Source organism: Centroberyx gerrardi, chromosome 13 (genome assembly GCF_048128805.1).
Source record: "Centroberyx gerrardi isolate f3 chromosome 13, fCenGer3.hap1.cur.20231027, whole genome shotgun sequence".
NCBI lineage: Eukaryota > Metazoa > Chordata > Actinopteri > Beryciformes > Berycidae > Centroberyx > Centroberyx gerrardi.
The window spans coordinates 26,131,261-26,149,405 of record NC_136009.1 but is presented as its reverse complement, the minus strand read 5'-3'; the positions used below and the strand labels follow the sequence as shown (position 1 = coordinate 26,149,405).

Here is an 18,145-nt window from a genome sequence, read left to right as displayed (position 1 = left end):
TAAAATGCATAGGGGTCAATGACCTCCCTGGGATATCAGAAAACTCTTTTTGCTCACAATACAAAGTTGAAACTAATGCTGCAAAGATGAACAATCCTATTATTTTTTGTAAGGTTGCCACTTTTATCAAATGAAAATAAGGAACACATAACCTACTAGAAGGCGATGTTTTGAATAACAGCGTTTCAGAGAAGGATTTAGCCAAATCTTAAGTTCATCCCCAATGGCATCCTGTACAGATTTATTGTTTAGGGCCTCCATGTTCTGCTGCTCAAAATACTTTAGGGTGAAGAAAAATGGGCATGGCCCTCCCTTTGGTCCTGCTTCCAATGCCCCTAATGTGAGCATGTGTAATGGTACTGTAAGGCAGTCAAATCGAATGCTGGTTGTGAAACAAAGAAACGAAAAAAAGAAATAAAAGAAAAACTAAAACTACCAAACCCCAAACCCACACTGAAAACAAACTGAAACTAAACTATTTAAGAATGCATGTGTGGTGAGGAACACAAGCAGAAACACATTTGGAAGGAAGGAGGCAAGGATCTTGATTTATAAACTAATTTCAATGATATTCACACTACATTTTATTTAAGGTCTCTCTACACCTGTTCTGTACAGCTGTTTCAATAGTCAGTACTATTTTTGTAACAATCTAATTTGTGTCAAAATACCATTTTAAATGAAATATTGTCGTGCTGCAGAGATGTCCTGGCCTACACATCATATTCTACAGACTTAAGAAAACATCTTTGTTTGGTACAGATCCCCGCAAAAATCACACCATAATCATTTTAATACGTTTTTCAATGAAAATGAGAATAATGATGTAAAAATTATCATTCCCGCTAATATCGCAAATCATATCGCAATTGCAATATCAGTCAAAATAATCACCATTAGATATTTTTTTCAAAATCATTCAGCCCTAACTGTAAGGCAGTAAAAGTAGAATGCTGGTTGCTGAAAAAATTGCATTAAAACCCCAATTTATAGTTTAAAGTGCTTCACACTGGCAAAAAAAGGATTTTTATCATTATACCATTAAAAATACTAACCCTACCAAAATGTCTGTGTAGAGTCATTTCAGTCATCCAGGTAGTAAGATGTTAAAAGACAAAAACAAAATAGAAACAAAATCCACTGGACTTAAAAGGACTTCATCAGTTAGTGCTTGGAAACTCCCTGGCATTCAACCTCTGTGGGTGATTCATACCATGAAGTCACGTGACATACGCCTACCCAAGTACTAAAATTAGACCTTAAAGTAAATAAAAACTAAACTAAAATGAAGCATTTGTAAAAACGAATTAAAAATGTAACTACAACCACCAAACCCACGTTGAAAACTAACTTAAACTAAACTGAAATTGAAATATATAAGTATGGATGTGTGGTGTGTAATACAAGCAGAAATAAATATCAGAGGAATGAGGGAAGGATCTTGATTTATAAACTAACCTCTATAATATTCACATTACATTTTAGTCAAGGTTACACATTCTGTGTCAATATTCACTACTTTTTCCAAACCTTAATTTCCTGAAGATTTCGGTCAGTTCAATGTGAAATGTCCTGATAGTGGGCTGGGCAATTTGACCGTCAACTAGGCCATATCCTTTTGAAGTTTATTCTTAATGACAACCATCATATGCGTGTCAGGACTGAACAAAAGTTTTCCAGACACTTTATGAAATTTCTAAACTTGGCCTGGGAAGGATCAAATTAATTATTCATACTTTTACTCTGTTTATTCAAGCAACCTCAAAACTTTGATGTTGCAGGCTTAGTCCTCCATGTCAAAGCTGTTTCAGTGCAGAAATTTGCAAGGATAGAGATTAATTGGCGAAGTAGACTTTGTGTTATCCACTTCCTTCAGTCTTTCCATCTAAACATTCATTTAATTCATACATTTAACCAGTTAAATTAACAATAGGATTGTCCTTCATTCTTTCCGTTTGAACTATTGTTTCTTCTTTGGTAACAGTGGTGCTTGGGAGTAATTTTAGCTTTAGTTCCACATCTGCTCTACACATCAAGTCTGCGCTTCTTTGTTTTTCAGGGGGAAATTCGGTTATGCTTTCGTATTCATTTCACATTTTCTTCAGCAGGGACCAGGATTGATAAATTTCTTGGAATGGATACAGAAGAAATGCTGTGTTCATTCTTGGAAATACTTTATTTATTCTTGTAAACATTCACTTTGTTCACACATCCAATCACTAAAACCTCATAAAGGACTCTTGTTAAATCTTTCCATCTAAATATTCACTTAATCCACACAATCAATATGTTAAAGTGTGTCAATGCTATGAAGGAACATTTGAATGATTTCCCTGTTGATTATATTAATAAGGATTATATTTGTAGTGCACTTTTCTTCACAAAGTCACAAAGTGCTGGCAACAAAATAAAAATACTGGCAACTATTTTGGCTCCATTAAGGCCCATGCAATGGAACAAAAATAGCAGAAAATGGTACAGCAACAATAATATGCTAAAAAAAAACAAAAACAAAAACAACAACTATATAAACCACACAACAGTTATGTTTTCATATGAATAAATGTTTGTTTGCCTACTCTCCATCACCTATTGATATAACACAATTGTGATTCAACCTATCTCTAGTTCATGAAAGCTTTTACATTTGCTGTTCTAAACTATAAATCTGTATTGGAATATACAGAAGAAGAACTGGGTAGTTGGCATGAGCAGTGATAGCCACCATGGCTGAACAGACAAAGAAAAGAGAAACTCAAACTGCATCAACAGAAAATCAAGGGATCAGATAGAAAAACAGAATCTCACATGTTACCGCTTTAATAACTCCCATCTACTTGAGCTGACACAACTTAGCAGTGTCTCCATTAGAGTTTGGAAGCCAAAGTCCAGGATAGAGAGGCTGAGTGAATGTGGTCTGGACTCTGTGGAGGAGAGTCATGGTTTCAGAGACGCTGTAGAAGGACAGAATACCTGCTCTGTGATCCAGGTACACTCCTACTCTGGAGGACCGAGGGCCTGGGATGGGAGTTTTGATATTGTTATGTATGAATTGATAACTATTGAAACAATCTAATGTCCAAGACTTGACATTGCATCCAAATTTGCATTCAACAGTGTTCCCTGTTCTGCTAATATCCTTATATGAGACTGCTATTGACACTTGTCCTCTGTGCGCCACCTCCCAGTAACAACGTCCAGTCAGACCCTCTCTACTCAGGACCTGACACCATTCAGTGAATCTGTCCGGGTGACTAGAATATAACTGTGCTGCTCCCATTAATGTTGCTTTTCTGTTCCCCTCAGATAATGACAGACGTGTGTGTGCTGTGTTTGGATCCAGTTTGATTTGACGTGAATATTGTAAGAATTCAGCTCTGGTCTTGGGCTCTGGATGTGGCAGTAAAACATCCACTTGAGTCACTGTCCGTGAGATCTTAGTCCATTCCTCTGTAAGAATGCCCTGTAGTTTATCTCTGGTCTCTGACACAGCTGCAGTCACATCCTCAAAGTACCGCAGACGATGGATATTGGAGCTGGGTAAGTCTGTAGATTCACTGAGATGTGAGAGGGAAGTGTACCTCTGTAGAAAATGGGTGTGATCCTCTGTGTGTGAGAGCTGCTCCAGCTCAGCGTCTTTCCTCCTCAGCTCAGCAATCTCCTGCTTCAGCTTCTCCTGAAGTTCTTCGGCCCGACTCGCTTCCGCTTTCTGCTGGGATCTGATCTGCTGCTTCACATCAGAGCTTCTTTTCTCAATGAGACGGACCAGCTCAGTGAAGATCTTCTCACTGTCCTTCACTGCTTTATTAGCAGCGAGATTGATAGCCTTCACCTCCTGTTGAAGCACCTTCACGTCTTTCTCTCTGTCCTGGATCCTCTGCTGGATTTTTTGCTGACTCACCCCGAGCTCTTTCTGCCTCTCAGTCCATTCTGCTGCAGCTGAGACTGTGTCGTGGCCTTTATGTTCATCCATGGAGCAGAGATAACAGATACACTGCTGATCAGTACGGCAGAAAATCTTCATCACCTCGTCATGACGAGAGCAGATGTTCTCCTGAAGTTTTGCAGAGGGTTTGACCAGCTTGTGCTTCTTTAAAGGAGGTGCATCATAGTGATGCTGGAGGTGCTGCTCACAGTAAGAGGCTGGACACATCAGACAGGACTTGAGGGCTTTCAGCTTTCTCCCAGTGCAGACATCACAGGCCACATCTCCAGGTCCAGCATGGCAGCGATCAGGAGGAGCAGCTTGGAGTCCTGTCTTCTTCAGGTCCTCCACCAACTCTGCTAACATGGTATTTTTCATCAGAAGAGGCCTTGGTGTGAAGGTCTGTCTGCACTGGGGGCAGCTGTGGATTTTCTTCCGATCCTCCTTATCCCAGTGGCCTTTAATACAGCTCATGCAGTAGCTGTGCCCACAGGGAATAGTCACCGGATCCTTCAGTAGATCCAGACAGATCGAACAACAGAATTTTGCCTCATCTAGCTGAATTCCTTGCCGCGCCATTTCACTTCTCAATGACATGACATGTGAATGTCAGATAGTTTCACCTTCTCTCACTCAACTTGAGGCCAGGAAGAAGAGGGAGGGGTTATGAGCTTCTTCTTTTTTCCATGAAGAGGGGTGTTTTTAAAGAGGCAGTGTGTCTTTAGTGCTTGTTTACAATATAAAGTAAAGATTATGACCAAAAAACGGAATAGTTACACTTGGGGTCACGGATATTGAAAAATAGTTTTTGCTCACAATACACAGTTGAAACCAACATTGCAAAGATGAGCAATCACATTAGTAGGGCTGACACTTTTATCAAATGAAAGTAAGCAACACATAACCTACTCGTGCCAATTGGATCTGCTGCCCCTGGAGGAGATTTTAAAAAAAAAACAGCTTTTGATATACTGAGTTCTGGTAACATTTCAGAGAAGGATTATCCAAATCTTAAATTCATCCCCAGTCGTCTCCTGTAGAGTATTTGCTATTTAGGGCTTCCATGTTCTGCTGCTCAACATACTTTGGGGTGAAATCAGTTTTAACATGGCTTTTCGTGCCTCACATTGGCAAATAGTATTTCTGTTATTATACCACTAAAAATACTAACCCTACCAAAATGTCTGTGTAGAGTCATTTCAGTCATCCAGGTAGTAAGATGTCAAAAAAAAAAAAAAAAGAAACAAAATCCACTGGACTTAAAATGAAGAGTTGAAGATGTTTTGCCACTCATCCGAGAGGCTTCATCATTTCTGTCTTCATCAGTTAGTGGTTGGAAACTCCCTGGCATTCAACCTCTGTGGGTGATTCATACCATGAAGTCACGTGACATACGCCTACCCAAGTACTAAAATGAGACCTTAAAGTAAATAAAAACTAAACTAAAATGAAGCATTTGTAAAAACGAAATAAAAATTTAACTACAACCACCGAACCCACGTTGAAAACTAACTTAAACTAAACTGAAATTGAAATATATAAGTATGGATGTGTGGTCAGTAATACAAGCAGAAATAAATATCAGAGGAATGAGGCAAGGATCGTGATTTATAAACTAACCTCTATAATATTCACACTACATTTTAGTCAAGGTTACACATTCTGTGTCAATATTTACTACTTCCAAACCTTAATTTCCTGAAGATTTCGGTCAGTTCAATGTGAAATATTCTGATAGTGGGCTGGGCAATTTGACCGTCAACTAGTCCATATCCTTTGGAAGTTTATTCTTAATGACAACCATCATATGTGTGTCAGGACTGAACAAAAGTTTTCCAGACACTTTATGAAATTTCTAAACTTGGCCTGGGAAGGATCAAATTAATTATTCATACTTTTACTCTGTTTATTCAAGCAACATCATTCAAGCAACCTCAAAACTTTGAGGTTGCAGGCTTAGTCCTCCATGACAAAGCTGTTTCAGTGCAGAAAGTTGCAATGATAGAGATTAATTGGCGAAGTAGACTTTGTGTTATCCACTTCCTTCAGTCTTTCCATCTAAACATTCATTTAATTCATACATTTAACTAGTTAAATTAACAATAGGATTGTCCTTCATTCTTTCCATTTGAACTATTGTCATCTTTTGGTGCTTGGGAGTAATTTTAGCTTTAGTTTTAGCTTTATCTTATTCTCACTATCATTATCAAGTTTTATGTGAAGCACTTGGTGCATGTAATTTCTTTGTTGTAAAGCACTTTGAGCTGCATTTCTTGTATGAAAGGTGCTATACAAATAAAGTTTTTTATTATTATTATTATTTAGTTCCACATCTACACATCAAGTCTGCGCTTCTTTTTGTTTCAGGGGGAAATTCGGTTATGCTTTCGTATTCATTTCACATTTTCTCCAGCAGGGACCAGGATTGATAGATTTCTTGGAATGAGTATAGAAGATATACTCACACATCCAATTGCTAAAATCTCATAAAGGACTTTTGTTCAATCTTTCCATCTAAATATTCATTTAATCCACACAATCAATATGTTAAAGTATGTCAATGCTATGAAGGAACATTTGAATGATTTCCCTGTTGATTATATTAATAAGGATTATATTTGTAGTGCACATTTCTTTACAAAGTCACAAAGTGCCGGCAACAAAATAAAAATACTGGTAACTATTTAGCTATAATAAAGGGAAGGCTTCTAGTGATGGGTCCATTAAGGCCCATGCAGTGGAACTAAAATAGCAGAAAATAGTACAGCAACAATAATATGCAAAAGAGATTACAAAAAAAACAACAACATCTATATAAACCACACAACAGTTACGTTTTCATATGAATAAATGTTTGTTTGCCTACTCTCCATCACCTATTGATATAACACAGTTGTGATTCAACCTATCTCTAGTTCATAAAAGCTTTTACATTTGCTGTTCTAAACTATAAATCTGTATTGGAATATACAGAAGAAGAACTGGGTAGTTAGCATGAGCAGTGATAGCCACCATGGCTGAACAGACAAAGAAAAGAGAAACTCAAACTGCATCAACAGAAAATCAAGGGATCAGATAGAAAAACACAATCTCACATGTTACCGCTTTAATAACGCCTATCTACTTCAGCTTACACAACTCAGCAGTGTCTCAGTGTTTCAGTGAAGAAAGATGCAGGGGTAGAGACTGATCAGCGAACTGGACTTAGTGTTATCCACTTAGACTTCCTTCAGTGTTTCCATTTAAATATTCACTTAATTCATACATTTAACGAGTTAAATTAACAATATGATTTCTTTCACTCTTTGTATCTGAACTAGTCTTTCTTCTTTGGTAATCATCTAAGTTATACTGTCATTCATTTCACATTTTCTCTAGCAGGATTGATAGAGTTCTTGCAATGAATACAGAAGAAATACAGTGTTCATTCTTGGAAAAAAAAACAACTTTATTCATTCTTGTAAACATTCACATTGTTCACACATCCAATTACTACAACCTGGTAAATATTCTAAATATTCACTTCATCCACACAATCAATCTGTTAAACCAGTATGTCAACACTGGATGAATGAATCCTCTCCCTAGTGACTATGCAATAGCAACAATACAAATATGAAAAACAGGTAAAACTATATAAACCACAAAACAGTTTATGTGTTCATATGAATAAATGTTTGTTTGGCTAAGCAGAACAGGGTAGTTAGCATGAGCAGTGATAGTCACCATGGTTGAACAGACAAAGAAAAGAGCGCCACCTACCGAAAATCAAACAATCAACAGAAAATCCAAGGAAAAAGACACCGCTCACACTGTTTGATTGACAAGTGATCTCTGGGAAGTGCAGTACAGAAACACCCCAGCAATGAGCACTTGGCACCAAAGATGGAGACAAAATAAAAAAAGAAAACTGAATCTTGTTACATGTTACTGGTGAATGACTCCTGCCAACTTGAGCTTACACAATTTAGCAGTGGCTCCTAAACGACCTTGGAACTTAAATCCAGGATAGAGGAGGGGCTGAGTGAATGTGGTCTGGACTCTGTGGAGGAGAGTCATGGTTTCAGAGACGCTGTAGAAGGACAGAATACCTGCTCTGTGATCCAGGTACACTCCTACTCTGGAGGACGGAGGGCCTGGGATGGGAGTTATGATTTTGTTGTGTTTGAATTGATAACCATTTTTGTTACAATCTAATGCCCAAGACTTGACATTGCATCCAAATTGGCATTCATCAGTCTTCCCTGTTCTGCTAACATCTTTATATGAGACTGCTACTGAAACATGTTTCCCGCTCCACTCCACCTCCCAGTAACAACGTCCAGTCAGACCCTCTCTACTCAGGACCTGACAACATTCAGTGAATCTGTCTGGGTGACTAGAATATAACTGTGGTTCTCCCATTAATGTTGCTTTTCTGTTCCCCTCAGATAATGACAGATGTGTGTTTGTTGTATTTGGATCCAGTGTGATTTGACGTGAATATTGTAAGAATTCAGCTCTGGTCTTGGGCTCTGAATGTGGTGGTAAAACATCCACTTCAGTCACTGTCGAGGAGATCTTAGGCCCTTTCTCACCAAGAATGCCCTGTACTGCATCTCTCACCTTTGACAGAGCCACAGTCACATCCCTGAAGTACTGCAGAGGACGGATATTGGTGCTGGGTAAGTCTGTAGATTCACTGAGACGTGACAGCAAGGAGTAACTCTGTAGAAAATGGGTGTGATCCTCTGTGTGTGAGAGCTGCTCCAGCTCAGCGTCTTTCCTCCTCAGCTCAGCGATCTCCTGCTTCAGCTTCTCCTGAAGTTCTTCGGCCCGACTCGCTTCCGCTTTCTGCCGGGATCTGATCTGCTCCTTCACATCAGAGCTTCTTTTCTCAATGAGACGGACCAGCTCAGTGAAGATCTTCTCACTGTGCTCCACTGATTTATCAGCAGAGAGATTGATAGTCTTCACCTCCTGTTGAAGCACCTTCATGCTTTTCTCTCTGTCCTGGATTCTCTGCTGGATTTTTTGCCGACTCACCCCGAGCTCTTTCTGCCTCTCAGTCCTTTCTGCTGCAGCTGAAACTGTGTCGTGGCCTTTATGTTCATCCATGGAGCAGAGATAACAGATACACTGCTGATCAGTACGGCAGAAAATCTTCATCACCTCGTTATGATGAGAGCAGATGTTCTCCTGAAGTTTTGCAGAGGGTTTGACCAGCTTGTGTTTCTTTAATGGAGGTGCATCATAGTGAGGCTGGAGGTGCTGCTCACAGTAAGAGGCTGGACACATCAGACAGGACTTGAGGGCTTTCCGCTTTTTCCCAGTACAGACATCACAGGCCACATCTCCAGGTCCGGCATAATAATGATCAGGAGGAGCAGCTTGGAGTCCTGTCTTCTTCATTTCCGCCATTACATTTGCTAACACAGTAGTTTTCACCAGAACAGGCCTTGGTGTGAAGGTCTGTCTGCACTGGGGGCAGCTGTAGATTTTCTTCTGATCCCAGTATCCTTTAATACAGCTCATGCAGTAGCTGTGCCCACAGGGAATAGTCACCGGATCCTTCAGCAGAGACGGACAGATCGAACAGCAAAAATTGTTTTGGTCCAGCTTAATTCCTTGCTGCGCCATTTCACTTTTCAGTAACAGTGAATGTGTAAGAGTTTCACTTCCTCTCAACAGATAAAAATTGTGTTCTGATCCAAACCCAAAACCTGTTCCTTTTCTACATGTTCATTTGCTGATCTGCTGTTAATGGGCTTGTCAGCTCTTGTACTTTATAGCATGTTGCTTATACCCAACTGGCAGATGAAAGGGGAGGGACCAAGTACACATTTTGGCAGGATGGAACTTGTCTATCAGAGAGACAAGGAAGAAGAGGGAGGGGTAATCACATTCTGCTTCATACCAAAAGAATGAGCTGTTTCAAAGAAGCAGGGTGTGTTTAGCCCTCATTTAAAATATGAAATGAAGATTATGACAAATAAAAATGGAATGGTTACATTTGGGGTCAATGACCTGACTGGGTTATTAAAAACACTGTTTTGCTCATAAATACACAGTTGAAACTAGTACTGCTAAGATGAACAATCCCATCCAGACACCAACCAACCTCTTCCAAGAAAGATGAGTTGTTAGCAGACACTTGTGACACTTCTTCCCTTTCTCTTCTACAAGGGTCTATTTTAAGGTCAGGATTAGAATTGGCACCAGGCTTAGGTTCGAAGAAGAGTAAGGACAGTGGTTAGGGTTAGAGAATGCATGCTGTGTTTTATGTTTCCAGCAATATCAACAGCACTTTGCTTGGAATAAATAGAAGAAGAACTGGGTAGTTAGCAGGAGCAGCGATAGTCACCATGACTGAACAGACAAAGAAAAGTGCGCCACCTACAGAAACTCAGACTTCATCAAAAGAAAACTCATATACATAGAGTAACCTGGACAAACTCCGGTCAAGTTGTTTACCCTGCAATTGAGTATCCCTGTTTCCATGAATAAACCATTTAAGAAAATATTTGTCTACCTGAGGTGTCCCACCCACAGACAGAACGGCCTGCCAGTAAAAAAGTATGAAAAGGTTTGGCCACCAGCCACCTCCTCTCTATTTCACTCGGGTTAATACTAATTCAGGGGAGAGAAGCGATGATGCCTACAGTAATGGTAAATATTGCTCACCGCAATATTTTTTTATGCTGAAAACCATAAATGCAAGGAGTAAGATGTTTCCATGCAACAGTAACCTGTTTAATATGGAAACAAGCCAGGCATCTTAACCGGGAGTCTCAAAATCGATCGAATATCAGAATATCCAGATTTTTTTAACCAATTTATGATGTTTACATGCGTTGACCCAAGACCCAGAATAGTGAAACTCCCTGTGCATGTTAACACAGCCAGTGTTTTAATTGCCTAGTGATCTGCGGGAAGTGGAGTGCAAAAACACCCAAAACCGTCTAATACACTTTTGTGAAATGAGCATGAGCTCTGAAACGCAGACCATGTGTTGTGGACACAAATTATGTGAATGTTACGTTCCTCCACTATTATAGGATTATGCAACAATAGCATGAATTGGACACGCCATTGTGAAAGGTTTAGGCAAGTAAATCAACTTTAGTTCAGGTTAAGCTTAAGGTTAGGTTAAGGTTTTGGTAAGTAAGAAAGACGTTGCTTAAAATGAGAACTTCACTCACAGTAGAAAACGTATTAACATGTGTTGGGAATTGAACCCAGGTCGTCATTCAATGTCAAACTACTTTGTGTCTCCTCCATTTCAAGACATCATTCTCATTTCAAGGCAAGTGGCGGTGTGTGTGTGTGTGTGTGTGTGTGTGTGTGTGTGTGTGTGTGTGTGTGTGTGTGTGTGTGTGGAGGGGGGGTAATTACCAGTGTGACGATAGCACACTCAGCAGTGAGCTGGGCGGCGCTGAACAACGTCCTGACGAACCGGTAGATCTGCTTCTGCTCCGGATCGTGTTGGTCGTAGTCCAACGGCACTTCAGATTTCTGGAAGGAAGGATAGGGAGGGAAGGAGGGAGGGAGGTGAAGAGAGGACAGGAGGGAGATAGCGAGGTGAGGGAAAAGGGTGATGAAGGGATGATAGAGGGAGGAGAGGAGGGAGTAAGGTATAGGAAAAGAAGAGAGAGACAGGTTTGGAGGGAAGAGAAGATGAGAGGAGAGGAAGACGGTCAGTGAGGACAGGAAAGGACAGAAGGAGGGAAAGACATGAGGAGAGGAGTGAAGGGAGGGAGGAGAGGGGCGAACGAGGAAGGAGAAGATTAAGAATGAAGGAAATGAAGGACGGAGGAGAGGGGAGGAAGGAGGGAGAAGAGGGAAGGGAGGGGAGGAGAAAGGAAAAGAGTAGTAGAGGAGGGAAAGACAGGGAGGTGAGAGCAGAGGAAAGGAGGAGTGGAGCCAGGGAGCAAGGAAGGTGGAGAGGAGGGAGGAAAACATTAAGGAAGAAGCAAATGAGGGAGGGAGAAGATGAGAAAGGAGGAAAGAAGAGGAGGGAGGGAGGAGGAGATGAAAGAACAAAGGCAGGGGGGAGGAGGGAAGAAACAGGAAAGGAGGTAGGAAAGGAGATGAGGGAAGGAAAGACAGAGGGTACAGAGGAGGGAGTGAGGGAAATGAGAGCAGAGGGTTGGAGGAAAGAAAGAGAGACGAGGGAGGGAAAAGGAAAAAGGTGAAGGGAGGGAGCAAAGGAGGATGAGGGGAGAAGATTGAGGAACAAGGAGAGGAGTTAAGGAAAGGAAGGAGAGGAGGTATGGAGGGGAAGAAAGGGAGGGAGGTGAGGAGAGATGAGCCTGAGTAAATCACTGAACTTCACACACAGTTCAGTTCACTTTATTGTCCACGAGGGAAATTCAGCTTGCAGCAAGGCACAATAAAAAACACAATGACAACACTGATACAGTACAATTGCAAAAAAATCAATCCCAACTCAATTAAAAATGAAAATGGTGGCAGATACAATGGATGTGCAAAAAGAAAGCAAAGAGCTATTTGGGCAGAAGTGCAAACAGATGAGACTGGAAGTCTTACCGAGAGAGGGTGAAGCCTCTCGTCGAAGATATCTAGCAGCATTCCTCCATCCATGTCCCTGGAACAAGACAATAACAGTCAAACAGTCGACTTCACTCCATCATCAAACTCTTTACGATAAGATGAGATGAACTTTATTGCTCCCCGAGGGGAAACTGGGTGACTGCGGCAGCAAAGAAGGAAGGTGTATGTTGGTGGATAAAGAGTAAAAGGCACTTAAGGATATGAATAACAAGGTAATAAAGGATATAGTGATATTATGCAGAACAAAAAATTCTGGAAAGAACATTTTTGCTGGAAAGGATTCTCCCAATGATGGCTGCAGATGTTTGCAGTTTAAAGATTTACAAATTCACAGTCTAGCACAAAGAGCATGTATGCCGAATGTGCAAATGTGCATCACTGTCTATATTCACATGATGGGATTTACAGAGCATATGGGCATCATCGACTATTCTCATTATCAGATTTACAGATGTCTACTGTGACTACCTGAAAACTACATTTTAAGAAGCTCTTGAAAATGATTGAGGATCCTCACCTGTTTTTTATATGGTAGTAAATCGCCAGTGCTACACTGTAAAGAGAATAGGGTGAAAAAACATAACTTTTATTGTATAATACTTTTCTTTACAAACAAATATTGCTGAATAAAAGGAACAAAATATATTTGCTCAGCTATAATAACAGGAAGGCTCCACTAACAGCATGATGATGATAAAACACATACAAATGTGACCACTACTACTACTGGACCTATTACTACTGGTACTACTATTGTTACTACTACTACTACTACTACTGGTACCACTACTTGTACTACTGGTACTACTACTTCTACTACTATCGTACCACTACTGGTATTATTACTACAACTACTGGTCCCACACTACTGGTACTGCTACTTTCCATTGCTACTACTAACACTATGACTACTACAATTAGTAATACTACTGCAACTACTACTAGTAATACAAATTAATAATAATGACAATAATAATAACATCACTATGGGCTTGAAAGTCAAACAAGAGTTGTCAGACCTTATTCTATGTGCGAAGTATCTGAATGACAGATCTTGACAGTGAAGTGAAATATGTCAGATTTTATTATATTTCTTTGTATTGTTTTGATGTGTGTGCTCACCATTTGATGGTGTATTTGAGGTTGGGCTGGCTGACTGTGTTGTCGTCCAGGAAGATGGTGGAGCAGGAGCTGTGTTTCCGCCTCGCCGTTCCATGCTGCGCACGCACGCACACACACACACACACACACACAGAGTGACTGTTATTAGAGTGTACATGTTTTTGTCTGACCCAAATGAACCATGCAAGGGTGTCATGCACAGAGGAACGAGAATCAGCGACATGCAACCCAAGCATGTGATGGTTTACATTTTCAGCTATACAGTAAAGCATGCTAGCCATCTAATTCATATTAATATCAACACCCATTTGACAACAAGGGAACTTATAATATGACTAACTAATATGCTGTGCAAATTAGAAATATTGTGTTCATTCTTCTACATTTATTATATTATACATGTTGTAATGAAACACGACCACAGGCATGAAATGGGAGTTAGATGATGGTTCATGACATACACAAAGACATAAGATGTTACCTTTGATTCCACAATATGTGTTAACTTGTAAAATAATACAATGATGCATCATCATTGGGAGGACATGAAGAGTTTTGTACCAAAATTAGATATCCACCATTTGAAAAAACTGTGTAACATGATTGGTGGCGGAAATTTCAAACGAATTATACAACTACAGTATGTTGGAAGTCAGCTTTTCATTTGATCAAGCAGGAACGAAAACTGAGACTGAGTCAGTGCTTAACATATTAAGGATTTAGATTTGGAGACAGGATAAAACAGAAACAATCAAACACTCACATTATTGATGAAGAGGCTCTTTCGTTTTTCTCGCACTAGAGAAAGAAAGAGAGGTATTACAACAAATCAATTTAGTTTCAACTGCATTGACAGCAGCAAAAAGACAGAAAATTACAAGACCAGTCGGTTATCAAACAGAAGCACACACTGTTACAACAAAAAAACAGCATAGGGTTAACACGCTTCACTTCATCAGGTATTTGCAACAAAAACAGCTATTTGCAACAGAAAGCGTTTTATAGATGTTGAGAAATCACAGCATTAGAGCAGGTTGGAAGGCACAAACACCCAGAGAGCAGACAGGAAGAAGAGGCGCAGTGAAGCCACTAGGAGGAGACAAAACACACTCATGACTACTCACCGTTCCTGTTGGGCACCTCTGAAAAAAAGAGGAACCGAAAAGCCATCTGCTTATTCAGTTTACAGTACTCACAACCACTGATTCTCATAAAGTGATAAAAGCAGTTTACTTGCTAAAGCATATTGCACTTCAGAAGCAGTTATCAACCTTTGCTCAGTATAAAACAGCCATTTAATTTAGGGGCGTAATGCAGCCACAATTTTTGGAAGGGCACAAATTCACACGTCCACAATGCAGATGAGTAGAGAACAAACAGTAGACAGCTATCTCTAATGATGCCAGCTTGTTTGCGGAAGGAACTAAAACCATGAGGATTACCAACATATGGGCTATTAACACAATTTAAGACTAAATATTAGAAAGAAAAAAAAACCCCACTTTATTTTACATCTAAGAGAGAAAGTGTCATGCTCATTCATTCATCATTCAGATGTCAGAAACCATATCTGATTTTTTTTGTGTGTCTAAGTTTCTATTCCATTTCTGAAATAGGAGAGACAAGACAAAACATTTCAAGTCGACAGAGTATAAATGGAGCAAATGTATACAGAATACATATATGAAGGGAAAGAAAGAAATGAAATATGATAAAATGAAATAAAACATGTGGAAGTGGGCTGATAATAGGAATACAATCAGCACATCAAGAGCTCTGTCACACTACATACAGATTCTATGCATGGAGAAGCACATCAGCTTATGCAAAAAAGGCATCATATATGATGATGAAATACAATAACATCTGAAGGATGAATGAGTATGATGCTAATGATTAAATAAAAGAGGCAAAAGGCTTTGAATTTCACTATGTATGTCTTCATCAGATGTGGTTTCCATCCATTTTGTCATTTTGTTTGTTCCCCAGGCCTCTTAAGAAAACCATAAGCATTCTGTGGCATTTATCATTCTCAGAAACATGCTAATATTTCCTCTGGATAAACACAGACTGTCACAGCATGACTGAACCCCCACAGGATGCTAAAGCTCCCAGTTAGACGCCTCGGGGCAAACGCATAAATTACCAGACATCAGCCAGAGACAAAGGAAGCTGGTCTGAGATCAGGGCTCCGACACATTTACCCAATTTCAAAATCCCAGACTTTTTCCAGACCTTGATTTTAATTTTAACTTTAATTTTCTGAAGATTTTGGTCAGTGTTTAATGTGATGTACTGTATGCTGATACTGGCGGTGCAGTATGTCAAACGAGGCCAGGTGAAGATTACTCCTCATAAGAACAAATATCACAATGAATCCAACATGAAAGTGAGGTTTACAGCGACAGGACTGAGAAACATTATTTTTCCATAAGGTTTGCAACTTTTTGTCAAATTCAGCATCTTTCTAGACCTGGAAAATATCAAATTTTACTTTTATAGACTTTCATACCTGCCACAGCTATTTAAAAAGGAAATTAGAACATTACTTCTGAACAAATTAAGAAGTGGCCAGTATTAAGACAATGTAGCTAGTGCCATGTACAGTATATCCTATGATCTTTTTATTGCATTTTTATTGTGCTTTGTGTTGTAGTTATGGTTATTTTGTCTTCTATCAAGGAACACAAGGAAATAAGTGATTTAAGTAACACTTTCTTGTACCATCCTCTGGGGTCAAATATATATGAATTGTTTTTGGAGCATGTATTTTTCTATTTCCCAAGTAAAATCAATTCAAATCAAGCTGGAAACCTGAGAGTGCATGGTGCTGGAAAGACAAGGGAAATGCAGCTTCTCACCTCGAAAGAAACAAAGAATAAAACCAACAAACAAAAACAAAAAGCAACAAACTGAATAGGATAACAGAAACCATAGGTCTAATTACATAAATGACAGGTAAAGAGCATAAAAATGTAGGGTTTGAACGATAAGGAGGCTGATTTTGAAGGTTGATGTTCAATATCTTGAAATAAAACCAATACATCAGTCCAACCCGATAAATCAGAGCTACTCACCGTCGTTCTGGGATTTGCTGAGGAATATGGTGCTGGCCCGCGGATGGTCCGACGGATTGTACTCCATGTTCAACTCTGTCAAAACACAAAGCATTTACGTCACTTTGTGAAATTCAAACAATATGTGGAGACATTCTTCACAGCCGGAGACGTCTTCAGTGTTCAATCACCAACTTTCATCACTGTTGAGAAATAATAATAATAATAATAATAATAAACTTTATTTGTATAGCACCTTTCATACAAGAAATGCAGCTCAAAGTGCTTTACAACAGATAAGTTACATGCACCAAGTGCTTCACATAAAACTTGATAATGATAGTGAGAATAAGATAAAGAGGAGAATAGAATACATAAAATGCATCTTCACATGAAAATAGACATAGAATGAGCATAACATAAGATGGAAAATAAAACCCACTGAATAATAATAGTAAAAATATGAGGAATGCATAACATAAGATGGAAAATAAAACCCACTGTAAAATAATAATAAAAATAAAGTTAAAAAATAGAGTACATAGGATGCGTAAAATCAAGTAAAATACAACATTTTAAAAGAAGTGCAGCAGTGCATAAGTGCGAAGCAAAGTGAAAAAAAAAAAAAAAAAAAAGAGTTTAAGGCCTGTATCTGGAAAGTCATAGCTAGTTAAAGGCTAAAGTGAAGAGATAAGTAATAAATAACCCACAAGTTTGCTCTCCAATGCGATCACAGCAATAGAAATGATGCTTTCTCTGTTAATTGTCTTTCATAAACAAGGAAACATGGGGAATGAGATTTTAATGTTTGATGGATAGAAAGCCAGTGATGACAATGTGTCTCAAACATCTGTTTAGAAATATGGACGTGTTGAATTTTGCAGTCAATACATGCATATTTCATAACATATTTTGTAGATTTCCACATGGCTATATACATAAATTGGAGTTTTAAGCATTTCTGGGAGGCAGAAATAATCTCATTGGTTGAGTTAAACCCCAATGGGCGGAGCCTCTGAGCAATGTTTACATAACTAAATCTTCAGTCTGCTGCCAACCACACAGATGATAATGTTGGTTTAGTTACCTTAAATCTGTGTGTGTTTCTTTATTATTTTCTTTTTCTTTTTTTTCTTTTTTTTTTTTTCTTTCTTGTTGTATATTGTGGAATTTGAATCTTTCTTTGTTTGATTGTCTGTTTGTTTGCTATCTTTTCTTTTCCTTTATTTTCCCTCCAGGCTGAATAACCTGTGGGGGGAAATTAATATATATAAAAAAAAAAAGAAAAGTGTCTGAAGATATGAATGTATTGAATGTGGAATATGATTACTGCTACATTGTAATGACAACACAATAAAGTATAAAAAAAAATAATAATAATCTGTGCGTGTTTAAGAAGTTACATGGAAAGTAACTAATGTCCGACTGAGCTGTGGTTATGTGGTTAAAGGTTATCTCAGGAATTAATGACACACAGACAATGGGACAC

At 39.0% G+C, this 18,145-nt stretch overlaps 3 protein-coding genes across 4 annotated transcripts in view; all 3 read right to left on the bottom strand.

Moving 5' to 3' along the window:
• Positions 1 to 18,145, bottom strand: part of LOC139920683 (cyclin-Y) — a 45,352-nt gene that overhangs the window by 10,557 nt on the left and 16,650 nt on the right. The window contains exons 2-8 of one of the 2 annotated variants that reach the window (XM_071910733.2): positions 16,678 to 16,752; positions 14,725 to 14,742; positions 14,364 to 14,398; positions 13,601 to 13,695; positions 12,996 to 13,031; positions 12,455 to 12,512; positions 11,300 to 11,419 (exon numbers count right to left, since the gene is read on the bottom strand). In XM_071910733.2, the coding sequence (XP_071766834.2) occupies positions 11,300 to 11,419; positions 12,455 to 12,512; positions 12,996 to 13,031; positions 13,601 to 13,695; positions 14,364 to 14,398; positions 14,725 to 14,742; positions 16,678 to 16,752 (437 nt within the window). The remainder of the gene's footprint in view (positions 1 to 11,299; positions 11,420 to 12,454; positions 12,513 to 12,995; positions 13,032 to 13,600; positions 13,696 to 14,363; positions 14,399 to 14,724; positions 14,743 to 16,677; positions 16,753 to 18,145) is intronic. The other variant, XM_071910731.2, reaches the window with a different exon arrangement.
• On the bottom strand, positions 2,756 to 4,522 carry LOC139920684 (E3 ubiquitin/ISG15 ligase TRIM25-like). The gene has a single exon (XM_071910738.2). The coding sequence runs from the start codon at positions 4,520 to 4,522 to the stop codon at positions 2,834 to 2,836; it is 1,689 nt and encodes a 562-aa protein (XP_071766839.2). The 3' UTR covers positions 2,756 to 2,833.
• LOC139918542 (E3 ubiquitin/ISG15 ligase TRIM25-like) lies at positions 7,615 to 13,721 on the bottom strand. Its single transcript, XM_078287564.1, has 2 exons — positions 13,709 to 13,721; positions 7,615 to 9,552 (listed from the first exon to the last, which is right to left on the bottom strand). Exon 2 carries the CDS (start codon positions 9,542 to 9,544, stop codon positions 7,853 to 7,855), a length of 1,692 nt encoding a protein of 563 aa, XP_078143690.1. The 5' UTR covers positions 9,545 to 9,552; positions 13,709 to 13,721; the 3' UTR covers positions 7,615 to 7,852.